The sequence below is a fragment of the Sinohyriopsis cumingii genome, unplaced genomic scaffold (assembly GCF_028554795.1).
Source record: "Sinohyriopsis cumingii isolate HCF-2022 unplaced genomic scaffold, ASM2855479v2 utg000873l, whole genome shotgun sequence".
Classification (NCBI taxonomy): Eukaryota; Metazoa; Mollusca; class Bivalvia; order Unionida; family Unionidae; genus Sinohyriopsis; species Sinohyriopsis cumingii.
The window spans coordinates 3,385,793-3,402,039 of record NW_028315938.1 but is presented as its reverse complement, the minus strand read 5'-3'; the positions used below and the strand labels follow the sequence as shown (position 1 = coordinate 3,402,039).

The 16,247-nt window shown below is 37.0% G+C and overlaps 1 protein-coding gene across 3 annotated transcripts in view; it reads left to right on the top strand.

Annotated features, from left to right (window-relative positions):
* Positions 1 to 16,247, top strand: part of LOC149773172 (piwi-like protein 1) — a 136,982-nt gene that overhangs the window by 23,661 nt on the left and 97,074 nt on the right. For all 3 annotated transcript variants that reach the window (XM_089946728.1, XM_089946729.1, XM_089946730.1), the window contains exons 5-6: positions 3,407 to 3,531; positions 9,015 to 9,095. In XM_089946728.1, the coding sequence (XP_089802854.1) occupies positions 3,407 to 3,531; positions 9,015 to 9,095 (206 nt within the window). The remainder of the gene's footprint in view (positions 1 to 3,406; positions 3,532 to 9,014; positions 9,096 to 16,247) is intronic.

Sequence of the window (16,247 nt, the reverse complement as noted above, 5' to 3'; positions counted from 1 at the left end):
TACACATTCATTCCAAGGTCATATTGCCATTAAGCTTCATACACATTCATTCCAAGGTCATATTGCCATTAAGCTTCATACACATTCATTCCAAGGTCATATTGCCATTAAGCTTCATACACATTCATTCCAAGGTCATATTGCCATTAAGCTTCATACACATTCATTCCAAGGTCTAGGTGGCCCTACATTTTTAAAAGTTGTTAAACTTTTTTACTGAGATGTCATAAAACAGTACTATATACATTCATGTACATCCAGGTCACATGAATATATTGTGTTCACTAAATAAAACTTGTGTTCCTGTGATGTCCAATACGGCAGCCACTTTGAAAATCTTGTTCTTGAAAGGAAAGTCATATCAGTATGGGCTTTTCACCAAAATACTTCCTAAGGTGACTAGTTGGTCCTAAATGAAATTTTTGGGATATCCAGTATGGATACCATAGATGCCATCTCCTGAATGAGTGATCATATATCAACATGGGGTTTTGTGAAAAGATTTGTCTAGTCAGTCCTAATAAAAGTTTTGCTATTGCTAGTCCTCTTGAATGGAAAGTAACATCACCATTATGGTTGTCTAGTAGGTCTTATATGTCTCAATTCCAGTATGGTAGGTATGACTGCCATTTATAAAATCTTTTTGCTATGCCTCCTGAAGGGAAGACATAGTGACATGGGGTTTTAACTAGAAGACATTTTTATGATGTCTAGTTGGTCCTAAATGAAAATTGTGTTGCTTGGACATATAATATGACCACAACAGTGGCTATCTTGAAAATCTTGTTGCAACCTGTCCTGAATGGATAGTCATTTGGGGGTGCTCACCAGTTAATATGTACTTTTGAGAGAGTGACGTATGTAAGTAGTTCGCATTTAAAACATGCACAATGGAGAGAATGTTGGCATACCTCTATGCTACATTAATGTAATGTGGATGATATTTCTTTGGATATTGTACTTTTGGAAATATTACATGATTTAAGCACACTGCTTACTAAAATGACTGCTCCCTTATGTTAAAAAATCAGCCTGAATTAGTCTAAAGTACACTATACATAGCAGCTATTAAAAAAGGGAAAATGAATTTTGCCAGACTAGACAATACCAGCTTCTGAAAGTGCAATGAATGAATTACCAAACATATAAAATTTAAAAAAAATGTTATCAGCTCTTTTTTATACAATTACCTCTGAAATTCAGGAAGTGAAAATGACCAAGTAGAGCTATCACTTTTTTGAAAGGTGCACATCTGCAGTAAGGCCAAGCTGTATACTCTATAACCCACAGTACACCCATCAATCATACACCAAAATAAAGGGAATTAAAGATTCTTTGAATTTTACTTAAGATATACAGGGTCTTTTTTAAATAGCCAGTATAACCAGTGAGGAAAGCCGGGGAAATTCTTTTTTCTTTAAAATCCTAACCCTATGCAAAATATGAAACTGTAGAGCGCCACCTAAGCAAGATACTGACAAGGATGCTTGCATGGCATGGTGGTTGGGATGGTTTTTAAGTAATGTGATTGGGTATGTATTCATGGAGAAACATAATTTACTTAAAAATTTGCTTTCTCATTCCAGTATGTTCCCCAATCAGATTATGTTAGGAGAATAAGTAATAGGTGGAAAGGGTGGCTAAGCATCTGACCTCAACCTCGGATATCCTTCTAGGGTAGAACAGCTGGATTTCCCATGTGAACAATAGCCTTTTCTCATAATTACATAAGCAACACAGCCTAGGGTCACTTGACCTGTTACCCTTATCTACAGTTAAGGAGATGAAGAGTGAAATCTTGCCTACAAAATTTCACTGGCAAATAAAGGGAATTAAAGGTTCTTTGAATTATAACCAAGATATACAAGGTCTTTTATAAATAGCCAGTATAATCAGTGAGGAAAGCCGGGTAAATTCTTTTTCTTTTAAATCCTAACCCTATTCAAAATACAAAACTGTAGAGCGCCACCTATCAACACTGGGTTTTTGTTAAAGACTTCTTGTGATTCTTCTTTGGTCTTAAAAGAAAATGGTGGTCATTTTACATCAGTTTGGTTACCATGGCAACCATTTAAAAATGTTATTGCTGTTCTTCCTTAATGAAGAGTCATATCAGCATGAGGTTTTTTCCTGAAAGCCAATCTGACATCTGCTATAACTGCCATGGCAGCCATCTTAAAAATCTCTTAAATGGAAAATCAGCAAAATACTTCTTATGGTGTCCAATTGTTCCTGAATGAAAATGATGCCAATGTGACATCCAGTATGGCCACCGTCATGATCATCTTGACAATTTTATCTTTACATCTCAAGAATTGATCTGATTTACATAGGGTTTTTAAAATAAAAATCTTATAATATCTGTTGTACTATAATTCCATATGGTGCCAATCTTTTATTAAATATGGTTGCAAGAATGACCATCTTGAAATTTAGGTAATGCTGCTACTCCTGAATACATGGTCATATTGGCATGTGGTTTTCATGAATTTTTAATTTTTGTCTACTTTGTCATAAATGGAAAGGTTGTTATTCTTGTAACCAGTATGGTTGCCGCAGTGGCTACCATATTTTAAGCATGTTTTCAGATGGCAAAAAATAATTACTTTGTGAATGCATGCAAGCTTTATTTCTATACAAATAAGAAAATAATGCGTACTAAAGAAAACAATTTTGGAATTATAATTCTGAAAGTATCTATGACAGAAAAATGTGTACATTTTGGTATTGAGAGTTGAAATGCATATATGACTGTTATGTTAAGCAGCAGAATTAGAGGACTCTTAGAGACATGTGTTTGTACGCATGCCCAGTAAGGGTAAATAACAAGCAAAAAGCAGTATACCAGTCAGTGTTGATGTTCTTAAATAAACATAATATATTTGTTTTTAGTTCTCTCTTCTTTTCTTGCCACTTATTTTTTATTTCTTAGCATAGCCTTGCATGGTTTTGATATGAGCAAAGCCTGTTGACTTAACATAGTTGGCTTGGCATAGATTATTTTCATGCACATCAGCGGTTTCATATTGGTTAGTTGATAATTGTTAATAATTGATTTCTTTGTCAGCTGTGTTTAGAAATAAAAGGTGCTTATCCCTGATTATTAGCAATCTGTATTTCGTTAAAATTGGACTTGATGTACTGAAAATTTATCACTCACAAACACTGTTTATAATTGACTGTTTTGTTGTTTCTGAAGCTAAGTGTTTAATTAGCTGTACAGAATATCTATACTAAATCTGTGGTGACAAAGCCACAAGGATAAATGATTTGTCAAAAGTGGCTTTTAGCTGGAGGTTTTCTCAGTATTCAGGTAATCACTATGAACCATAATAAATTTTGACTTTGTAATTACTGCTATAATGTTTTTATTTTGTTCACAGTTAAACTTTTATCTTTTTTACAGACTACTGAGCTTTACACAAAAAGAAACACGGACAACGTTAATATCCGGATTACAATTACCCTGACCAATGAATTGCCACCAAACTCTCCATCATGCCTTCAGGTGTACAATATTATCTTCAGAAGGTAAGTTGATGTTGCAACTCTCTGTAGAACATTATCTTCATGTGTCGATGAGTTGTTCCCAACTCCCTATGTTGGCCTTCAGGTGTACAGTGTTATCTTCAGATGGTAAGTTGATGTTGGAACTCTCCATGGTGCCTTTAGGCGTAGTGTTAACTTCAGATAGTAAGTTTATGTTGCAGCTTCCCATAATGCATGCATTCAGGTGTAGTGTTATCTTGAGATGGTAAGTTGATGCTGTAATTCCCATCAGTTCTTTAAGGCATTCTTTATTATCTTCAGGTCATAAGTTGATGTTCCAACTTCACCAGTGCTTTTTATTTTAACCAGTGAAACAAATTGGAATGTAGCTTGAATGCATGCATTATGCAAATTAAATAAAATTAATGCAAATTGAATGCAAATTAAATAAAATTAATTTCAAATTAAATAAAATATACAATAAATGCAAAATAAATCACGACTTCAGTTTGGATGATGACAAAGAAACAGGGTAGAATAATGGACCAAGATGTTTTGTTTTTGTCAAGACAGATATAATACAGCTGCCATTGAAGTGATGATATTCATCAATAATGGTTGTATCTGTGTGGACTTTGTTTGAATTTGAATGAAATGGCATGTAAAATTTCCTGACATAATTATGTTTTTATGCTTGATGCGGTTGAGGTTATATTTTAATTTAGCATTCATTGAGTTGTGTCCTTTGGATTTTATGCAGTTGCTGTGGTTTTTAAAGTACACATTTAATAAGAAAAGATACAAAGCTCTAGTTCTCTCCCATAATGGTAGCAGCAACAGAAAACCTGACATTGACAGATACATTTTCATTTTATTCAAAATGTGTAAGGGGCCACAGGTGGCAAACTAGTCTAAGGAGCTCACCTTTACAGATCACTGACATGTCAACTCTGTCTGCATGGTTTCAAGTCGCAGCTCAACCAACATGAGTATGTGAGAAAGCTTGTCAGTTGCTTTCCATGTGTCTATGGTTCTTTTGTGGGTATTCCTGGGATATTTCCTACAGCAAATATCCTGGCTACAATGCCAGACATGCCAATCCTTTATGACTTGGCTGAAAATCTTATGGAAATTACCAGACTTAAGGAATAAAAGCACAAATTACAGAAATATGATTGCTTGCAGTAAAATCAGGATACTGGCTTGTCTTTGTTTGATTTGGATATGAGTTTCCTATTGGATTCAGTTGAATTGGTCAGGGAACCACGCTAACTTTACTGGATTACCTTGGATGCTTTTTAAACTGCACATATTTTGTGATACAAAATGTCTTTATGATCAAGCTTTTTTTTTATTTTATATAAAAATGGCATCCTTTAAACAATCAGTCTGGATGAAACCTCTTAAAAAGTTTTAATAGAACAAAAGAATAAAATGGGATATTCAGATTCTTGGGGGGAAAAAGGCAGGAAGGGTAACAGTTACATTTAGTGGACATCTTTTGTTGATTTGAGTATGTCATGTGGCAGAAATGATGATTTCTGTTGCCACAGCTTAATTTTTTCAGAGATATCAAGAAACCATTGAGCTCCATAGGATTTGAAACAGCAGATTGTGTAACAGTACTGGAGGTAATTAAGGTTAAAGTTAAACTAAAACTTTGAGTTGAACACAATGTTTACTATCAAAATGCCACTCATGAATGTAAATTCTGGACTTTGAAATGCATATTATTCAGCTTGACAATAACAGTACATTATATTTCGTTACACCTTACTGAATCTGGCCCAACTTTTGGGAAACAAATTGACTGCCATAGAGGTCTTGTTAGGGTTGGCAGATCTGCTGTGTACGGCCTGTCATATGCTGAAAAATGGCAATAAAGCAAAAAAAACCCAAATCAAACCAATAAAAAAATATGAGAGGAAATGATGGTTGAAATATATCATTTTAAAATATGCACACATTTCTCCTTTGAATATGTTCCCCAATCAAATTAGGTTAGGAATATTAGCCTGCTGCCTGCAGAATCCAGCCCTACTAAAAGATAAAAATCGTCTTTTCTAGTTCAATTAGAGAAAGGGCAATAACTCTTGTCCATTGCCTCCCCTTGGCAAAGCGAGGTGTTGCTAGTTTATCGCTTCATTACTGTACTGGTCACATCATATAGTTTAACCTCCAACAAAACAAATCAGTTTTTGTGCCCTAATAGGTCCTTTTGTATCTGTCAGTGCTGTATTTATAATGTATGCATGCTTTCTTCTTATTTAATGTTGTTAGAATTTTTATAGACTTGGTAAAGTAAGCATTATTAATAAGTTCATAGCATGGCCATAGGTTTCAAATATGACACTTTTTAACTTTTTCAGATAGTTCTGAAAGTGATTGAGCAAGTTAGTTATTTCATTTGCATTACTAGTTCTGCTAAAATTGTCCTTTCTTATTTCATTTGAGTGGAATATCTTCCATGTGCTTAAAGTGCAAAACATGTAAGGTAAGAGAGAATAACCACAACTCCTGCATTGTCTGTACAAAATCAGCATCGTTGTTAAACACTATATGTAACATGTGGTCGAAAGACACCTGAGCCATAGTGATCCAAAGCTGCTAAGGAAAGTAACGATGGACTAAATTGAGAAATTAAAGCATTGATGTCATCAGCCTTCATCCCAAATCCACCTCCATTGCAAGTCTTGATGGGGATGCTGGGGTCCCTACCCCCGAAAGTTTGTTAGGTGCAACCAACAGCCAGCTACATCAACAGCACGAGAGGAAGAGAATGCATAAGGGGTACAGCCATCTTTCAAACATGAGCATTGCCTGGTGCAGTAGAGGATGATGCAACTCCTGACATCAGAACAAATGTTACCCCTTTTTAACTCACTCACTTCTGCACCTTTTCCTGACTCGTTGGGGAAGTATTCCCTCAATATTAGACAGCCCAGTGGGCCAGGTTCCCCTGCATGTCCAAGCATAGCCTTTGGGCCTGGACATCAGGGCACATTGGATTCATGCCAGATCCATTGGATCTATTTCTTAATACCGGTACTGCTGCACCCTTACCAGCCATCCAGTTGTCACCATCTGTTCTAACATCACCAGCCATTCAGCCTACACTAGTCGTCCAGCCGTCTCAGCATGGGAACATTTTCATTGAAATGGTGCAGCCATATACATCATACAGGGATCTTAGTGACAGATCCATCCATCTAACTGCACTGTCACATCTTACCACTATTATACCAGAGATTTCAGTGTCTGTCCAGCCAAGGCCTTTGGAGCAGCCAGTACCGGTGATAGCCAGACTGTCTTATATACCACCATCATATGGGCTGACCATATTCCATTCACACCAGCTGGCAGTGCTGACATTGTCATACTTCCGTTTGCTCACTGTCTACCCTCAAGGGAGAGCTAATGACATCTCCAAATATGACTGGCAGAGTAATCAATGCCACCCAGCATGGCTTACACAGAGCTACAAGCCAACCCAGAATATTTTGTTACTCCTTACTGAATTTGGCCCAGCTTTTGGAAATAAAATTGACTGCCACTGAGGTCTTGTTAGGGTTGGCAGGTCTGCTGTGTACAGCCTGTCACAAGTCCTGGCACACCGATCTACTCGATCTGCTATGGTCACGGGTGTTCCATCCCTGCCTGGACTGTCTTTTGCATGCTTAGCTCTTATCTGGAAAATCTTGTGAGACAACAATTTAAACCTTTGATTGTGCAGAGAATCTCAAGAGCAAGAAGGCCTTCCACTCTGAAGGCTTATGATGGAAAGTGAGATGTTTTCAGAGACTTGTACCAGACCAATAATGTTGTCCCTCAAAACGCCTCAATCCCTCAAATGACCGACTTTTTTCTCTGGTTCTTTGAGGAGAAATAGTTGGTTCCAATCACTATCAAGGCAACCGCTCTATGATATCGGATACATTCCGGTATCATGGAAAATATGAGTCAACCTTCTTGAGCTATTGTCTCAGAGATTTTGCATCACAGAGGCACACCTTGAATTGGTAGATCCGTTGGTGGCAGCACAGATGGCCACCAGACCCAACTGAATGAATCAACACAGCCTATTAACTTCACTTTATTTGCCAGTGAAATTTTGTAGGCAAGATTTCACTCTTCATCTCCTGAACTGTAGGTAAGGGTAACAGGTCAAGTGACCCTAGGCTGTGTTGCTTTTGTAATTATGAGAACAGGCTATTATTCACATGGGGAATCCAGCTGTTCTACCCTAGAAGGATATCCGAGGTTGAGGTCAGATGCTTAGCCCCCCTTCCACCTATTACTTACTCTCCTAACATAATCTGATTGGGGAACATGCTGGAATGAGAAAGCAAATTTTTAAGTAAATTATGTTTCTCCGTGAATACATACCCAATCATATTACTTAAAAACCATCCCAACCACCATGCCATGCAAGCATCCTTGTCAGTATCTTGCTTAGGTGGTGCTCTACAGTTTCGTATTTTGCATAGGGTTAGGATTTTAAAGAAAAAGAATTTCCCTGGCTTTCCTCACTGGTTATACTGGCTATTTAAAAAAGACCTTGTATATCTTAGGTATAATTCAAAGAATCTTTAATTCCCTTTATTTTGGTGTATGATAGATGGGTGTACTATGGGTTATAGAGTATACAGCTTGGCCTTACTTCAGATGTGCACCTTTCAAAACAGTGCCAGCTCTACTTGGTCATTTTCACTTCCTGAACTTCAGAGGTAAATTGTATAAAAAAAGAGCCAATAACTTTATTTACATTTTATATATTTGGTAATTCATTCATTGCACTTTCAGAAGCTGGTATTGTCTAGTCTGGCAAAATTCATTTTCCCTATTTTAATAGCTACTATGTATAGTGTACTTTAGACTAATTCAGACTGATTTTTTAACACAAGGGAGCAGTCATTTTAGTTAGCAGTGTGCTTAAATTATGTAAAATTTCCAAAAGTACAATATCCAAAGAAATATCATCCACATTACATTAATGTAGCATAGAGGTATGCCAACATTCTCTCCATTGTGCATGTTTTAAGTGCGAACTACTTCACCTTACATACGTCACTCTCTCAAAAGTACATATTAACTGGTGAGTGCCCCCTTAGCTAAAAATTAGCAACACCTGGCAGAGCCAATGGGAGGTAATGGACAAGAGCTATTGCCCTTTGTCTGTTTGAAATAGGAAGAGATGATTTTTGTTTTTTATTAGGGTTGGATTTGTGAGGTAGCAGGCTAATATTCCATACTTATGTGATTGGGTGAGTATTCTCTGAGAAATATAATTTACTTAAATATTTGCTTTCTCAGATAGAGTTGTACATCAAATCCACTGCAGATGAACATGAGCAGAATGCAAATGAATTTGAGATTTGGTACAATAACTCATTTTATGCTCAGTACATACATTTGTTTATTCCTCTTTTTTAAAAATATTTATTAAAAGTTTGTGTAAAGCAGCTGTTATATTGGGCCTTATATTCTATGCATTCTTTGAAAATTTGATGCCTTTTTATTTGCAGAGTTCTGGCTATGGTTGACATGAAGCAGATAGGGAGAAATTATTATAATCCATCTCTTGCCATTGACATCCCACAGCACAAGTGAGTATTACATACTGGTCCATCTCTTGCTATTAACATCCCACAGTACAAGTAGGTAATACACACTGGGTTCATCCCTAACATCCCACAGTACAAGTAGGTAATACACACTGGGTCCATCCCTAACATCCCACAGTACAAGTAGGTAATACACACTGGGTCCATCCCTAACATCCCACAGTACAAGTAGGTAATACACACTGGGTCCATCCCTAACATCCCACAGTAGAGTTAGATAATACACACTTGGTCCATCCCTAACATTCCACTGTACAGTTAGATAATACACACTTGGTCCATGTCTTGCTATAACAGCATAACAACCCCAGTGTTGGATGTATATCCTCTGGATTGTTACAGTTTTACATAGTCACTGCACTTTTCCTTATCTTAGTAACTTTCTTCTTTAAAGATTGCAATAAAGTATATATGAAATGAAAGTCAATACAATTATGTTAATAAATATGCATCACTTGTTAGTGTTTTTTATTTGGATTTACACTTTATCCCAGGTTGAAGAGTAAATTACAGTTAATTTATGCTTTCTGTACAAAATCAATAATTCAGTGTTTCCTGCAAAATGTTAGTTTGAAAATTATACAATGTCGTTAATGACTTTGAAGGGTTTTTAATGCAAAATTCAAGTATCAGTCATTCGTGATTCTCTAAGTTAATAAATATTCATCATATACCATTGGATTCTGCATATTCACATCTTTAATTTCATAAGGTCATTTTTTAAATTGCATCTAAGATTTAGTACAGTGAATCAATTCATTACCAACTATACCTACAAAACTTCTAATGGCACAGAAGCATTCAGCAGGAAAATTTTCATAGGAATATAAAATTTCATAGCAGTAAAAAGAAAAAGAATATTGTGGTTTCATGTCCATCATTAGCATACCACAGCACTAGTAAGTAATATACACTATACCCATCTCTTGTCATCAACATACCACAGCACTAGTAAGTAATCTACACTATACCCATCTCTTGTCATCAACATACCACAGTACTAGTAAGTAATATACACTGTACCCATCTCTTGTCATCAACATACCACAGCACTAGTAAGTAATATACACTGTACCCATCTCTTGTCATCAACATACCACAGCACTAGTAAGTAATATACACTGTATCCATCTCTTGTCATCAACATACCACAGCACTAGTAAGTAATATACACTGTACCCATCTCTTGTCATCAACATACCACAGCACTAGTAAGTAATATACACTGTACCCATCTCTTGTCATCAACATACCACAGCACTAGTAAGTAATATCCACTATACCCATCTCTTGTCATCAACATACCACAGCACTAGTAAGTAATATACACTCTACCCATCTCTTGTCATCAACATACCACAGTACTAGTAAGTAATATACACTGTACCCATCTCTTGTCATCAACATACCACAGCACTAGTAAGTAATATACACTGTACCCATCTCTTGTCATCAACATACCACAGCACTAGTAAGTAATATCCACTATACCCATCTCTTGTCATCAACATACCACAGCACTAGTAGGTAATACACACTAGATCTTTCTGTCGCCATCAGTATCCTACAATACAAGTAAGTAATACACACTGGATCCATCCCTAACATCCCATAATACAAGTAATAATGCACATTGGATCCATCCTACTCAATACAAATAAGTAATACACACTGGATCCATCCCACACAATACAAGTAAGTAATACACACTGGATCCATCCACACAATACAAGTAAGTAATACACACTGGATCCATCCCACTCAGTACAAGTAAGTAATACACATTGGATCCATCCCACACAATACAAGTAAGTAATACACTGGATCCATCCCTAACATCCCACAATGCAAGTAAGTAATACACACTGGATCCATCCCTAACATCCCACAGTACAAGTAAGTACTACACGCAGTACAAGTAAGTAATACACACTGGATCCATCCCACGCAATACAAGTAAGTAATGCACTCTGGATCCATCCCACTCAATACAAATAAGTAATACACTGGATCCATCCCAAACATCCCACAATACAAGTAAGTAATACACACTGGATCCGTCCCACACAATACAAGTAAGTAATACACACTGGATCCATCCCTAACATCCTACAATACAAGTAAGTAATACACATTGGATCCTTCCCTAATGTCCCACAATGCAAGTAAGTAATACACACTGGATCCATCCCTCAATACAAGTAAGTAATACACACTGGATCCGTCCCACACAATACAAGTAAGTAATACACACTGGATCCATCCCACACAATACAAGTAAGTAATACACACTGGATCCATCCCTAACATCCCACAATACAAGTAAGTAATACACACTGGATCCATCCCACACAATACACATAAGTAATACACACTGGATCCATCCCACACAATACAAGTAAGTAATACACACTGGATCCATCCCACTCAATACAGGTAAGTAATACACACTGGATCCATCCCACTCAATACAAGTAATACACACATGATCCATCCCACTCAATACAAGTAAGTAATACACACAGGATCCATCCCACTCAGTACAAGTAAGTAATACTCACTGGATCCATCCCACTCAATACAAGTAAGTAATACACACTGGATCCATCCAACTCAATACAAGCAAGTAATACACACTGGATCCATCCCACACAATACAAGTAAGTAATACACACTGGATCCATCCCTAACATCCCACAATACAAGTAAGTAATACACACTGGATCCATCCCACACAATACAAATAAGTAATACACACTGGATCCATCCCACACAATACAAGTAAGTAATACACACTGGATCCATCCCACTCAATACAGGTAAGTAATACACACTGGATCCATCCCACTCAATACAGGTAAGTAATACACACTGGATCCATCCCACACAATACAAGTAAGTAATACGCACTGGATCCATCCCACACAGTACAAGTAAGTAATACACACTGGATCCATATCACACAGTACAAGTAAGTAATACACACTGGATCCATATCACACAGTACAAGTAAGTAATACACACTGGATCCATCCCACACAGTACAAGTAAGTAATACACACTGGATCCATCCCACACAGTACAAGTAAGTAATACACACTGGATCCATCCCACTCAATACAAGTAAGTAATACACACTGGATCCATCCCACTCAATACAAGTAAGTAATACACACTGGATCCATCCCACACAATACTAGTAAGTAATACACACTGGATCCATCCCACACAATACAAGTAAGTAATACACACTGGATCCATCCCACTCAATACAAGTAAGTAATACACACTGGATCCATCCCACACAATACAAGTAAGTAATACACACTGGATCCATCTCACACAATACAAGTAAGTATTACACACTGGATCCATCCCACACAATACAAGTAAGTAATACACACTGGATCCATCCCACTCAATACAAGTAAGTAATACACACTGGATCCATTCCAGGCCTCATTGATATCCTGCAGCACAAATAAGATATCCACACAAAGTAAGTAATTTTTTATTTACCTTTTGGATTTGGGACATAGTTTGCACCATGTAAAGGTGTTTCAAAATGCAGTTGCTTTTTGGTTATTTTGATACCTTTCCACGTTATAGGAAGTATTGTGCTGCTAACCCTACTATTGAGGAATTTGAGATTGGTATTGTTTAGCATTACCTCTGTGCTTAGGGTAAAAGCTTGCCTTCAGTAAACCACAACACAAATAATTAATGCACACTAAATAAATAATAAATGACAGAACACTGGCCACACACAAGTAGGACAGCAACTAAATGTATTGTCATTGATCATTGTAATAGCAGCAGAGGGGGCGAACAGACCAACTTTGGAAGTGTCCAAAACCCGAAATAAGGCTTATTTCAAGCTGAACATTTGCTTGAGAACTTCAGTTAATTAGAAAACTCGCGAGATGACAAAAAAAGAATGAACCAACTTGAGGTCATCGCCCCTCTGCTGCTATTAATTTATCCAAATATTTTATCAAGTCCAATACGATATCTTGTTCTAGGATCGTGCAAATTTATTGTTATAAACCCGTGTGGAGTAGTTTGCGCTCGTGAAAAGAAATTTCTGAATTTAATTATATCCATGTCACCGCTGCACCAGGTTTGATGAATATTTCGCAACGTGTGTGTATCAACTCCATTAAACACAACTAAAATATTACAGTTATCTCTGATCACTTTTGGTATTTGTGTGTATCGTTGAGTAACATAAATAACATCGGTGTTTTTATGTCTACCTCGAGAAAAAATCCTAGCTGGATTTGATTGTATATCTAGCATCACATCGTCGTATACAACTAAATTATTAATAAATCCGTCTATGGAATCAACTGATGGTGCTTCATCAATATCGGTTATAAACTCGATAATATCGTTATCCGCGTTTTCATTAAAATCCTTAAGCACATTATAACATCGTTGATCATCAACTGACGGGGCTACCAAATACAATTTATCCCACTTTAACCATCTCATTATAAGATTAAGTAACAACTGTGTCTTTCCACTTCCAGATGGTCCTATTATTATCATTCTAATTGAATTTGGTAACGCAGGATGGTGCCTGACAGGTTCTCGTTTTCTTGTCGCTGAGAAATCAATTATATCCATGCTGTATAAAATATCCATGAATTTATATTGTGTGAAGTGCAGGATGCCTACCCATACAGATACACTAACAACTATTACCACAAAAAATAACAGATCAGCGGTTACGTGTAAGTGTATGCGGTGTGGTACAAAAAAGTTTAAATTTATTTCCGGTAATAATTCAGGGGCGAAGTCAGCGTTAAAAAAAAGCAACGAGGAGGTGATATTGCAGCAAAATTAACAAAATTACTGGGAACTCCATGGGCTAAATACCCAGGAGAAAAACATCTACCAGGATATAATTATTGCGGTCCTGGTACTCGACTTGATATCAGGCTTGATAATCAGGATCAACCAAAACCAGCCGAGGAACCAATAAACGCTATTGATCGAGCTTGTCATGCTCATGATGTTGCATATAAAAGCAATGATCTACAGCATAGGCATATTGCAGATGTGAAATTAATTCATGCGCTAAATTCCATAAAAAATAAAAATATCAAAGAAAAATTAGCTAATTGGTTAGTAAGATCCGCGATGAAAGGTAAATTAGCGCTGGGTGCTGGTAATATATAAAATGGAATCGATTTATTATTCACCAATTGGATACTGGAAAGATTAAGCAGCAATTAGTAAACTCGCTGATGCAGCAGCGGTTAAACATTCTACTGCTAAAGCGTGGTTATCCAAACTGGCAATATGGCAAATTTACCTACCGCGTCCTAAGCAAATTCGATTTGCACATTTCAGTGTCAGTGTTCCTAATGAAGTTCATCAAGCTGATATTCTGTTTTTACCACATGATACTGTACGTAGAAAAATGTATAAATACGCGCTAACTGTTGTTGATGTTGCAAGTAGATATAAAGATGCCGAACCGTTAATGACTAAAACAGCAACTGAGGTAGCTGATGCTTTTAAACGAATTTATCAACAAGGTGGTCTGCGATGGCCACAGCTGTTACAAGTTGATCCTGGCAAGGAATTTCTTGGTCCAGTATCATCGCTGATGAAACAACATAATACTAAAATACGATGAGGACATACTGCAATTCATCGTGATCAGGCAATTGCTGAACGATTTAATCGAACACTCGCTGAGCGGTTATTTGGATATCAGTACATGAAGGAATTTATTCAGGATACGAGATCTCGTGAATGGGTGGCAAAATTACCAAATGTGATAACTGCATTAAATAATGAGATTACACGAACAACCAACATGAAACCTATTAATGCAATTACAAAAAAGAACATACCTACACAAAAACGTGTTTTTTCAGCACAACCATTATTAGGTAATGCCACTGTAAGGTATTTATAGGAGCCCAGTGAACTTGAAGGCGGTAAAATAAGAGCGACTGATCCTATTTGGAGTGTTACCACACATAAGACATCCACCGTGACAAGATCTTCAGGTAGACCCGCAATCTACAGACTGGATTCAACTGCTCCTCAACGTGGATTTGTACGTGAACAATTACAGATAATTCCCGATAACACACAATTACCACCCAAATCACTTAACTAGCACTGGTGCCAGCACCCTGACGTCGGTTACATTCAAGGCAGGTCAACATGATATTTTCTCATGTATGACCAAGATTGTTATTTTTTCTATCTACGGTAAATTGTCTTGGATCATTTTTCAGATACCGCCATAACATTATACAATTACAACTTGCACAATGATTATTGTGTTGTTGTTTCAGCACATTAATAAAATTAACATCAAGATCAAAATCGTGTTTGTTTTTTTTTGTCACACTGTTTATAACCAGATAATTTTTTTCTTATTATATCGCTTTGACATTCGTCAAGGCCTCGACAATTGAGGTCATCACTAATCACTGACGAGTCCATGACAATTCGTCTCAATTGAGATATTTATCTAACTCGAGACACTGCAAGATAAACCAAGTTCGACCATTCGATACGATCATCAACGATCCAAACAACTGTATCAGTAATAGTTAATCCCTGAGATGAATGAATCATCATCGCGTATCCAAGTGTCCACGGGGATTTATCAGCACGTAGAGCATCTTCAACAACATCAACAACAACTGCAACAATATCATTTAATACAAGATTCCGATTCCTCCTTGACAGTGTCAAGGGTCCTGGTATATCAGCATCGATATTTTGCCGTCGCGTATCTGCTGGTCGATAACATAACGGAACTGGGAACGTTGGAAACTTTCCTCGCTGTAACTGAAACAACTCCCGTTGAAGTATATCACGAACTATCTTTCTACTTGCAACTATCAAATCGTTTGGTCGCCACGTTTGTAGAAAGTCTTTCATGGGTGTTTCTGAAATTATTTCACGCATTACTTCACATTGAATTTTATTCGGCTGTAGTCTGATTAATCTTTTAAATTCCTTCAACGCTGCATCAAGTGCTCAATGATCATCAGATACTTCTTCGAAGTGGTCAACGAAATTTTTCAGCCATCCATGTGGAGATGGTCAAGCTACGGGTGGTGGTTGACCGTGATTGCCACACATTATCACGGCAGTATT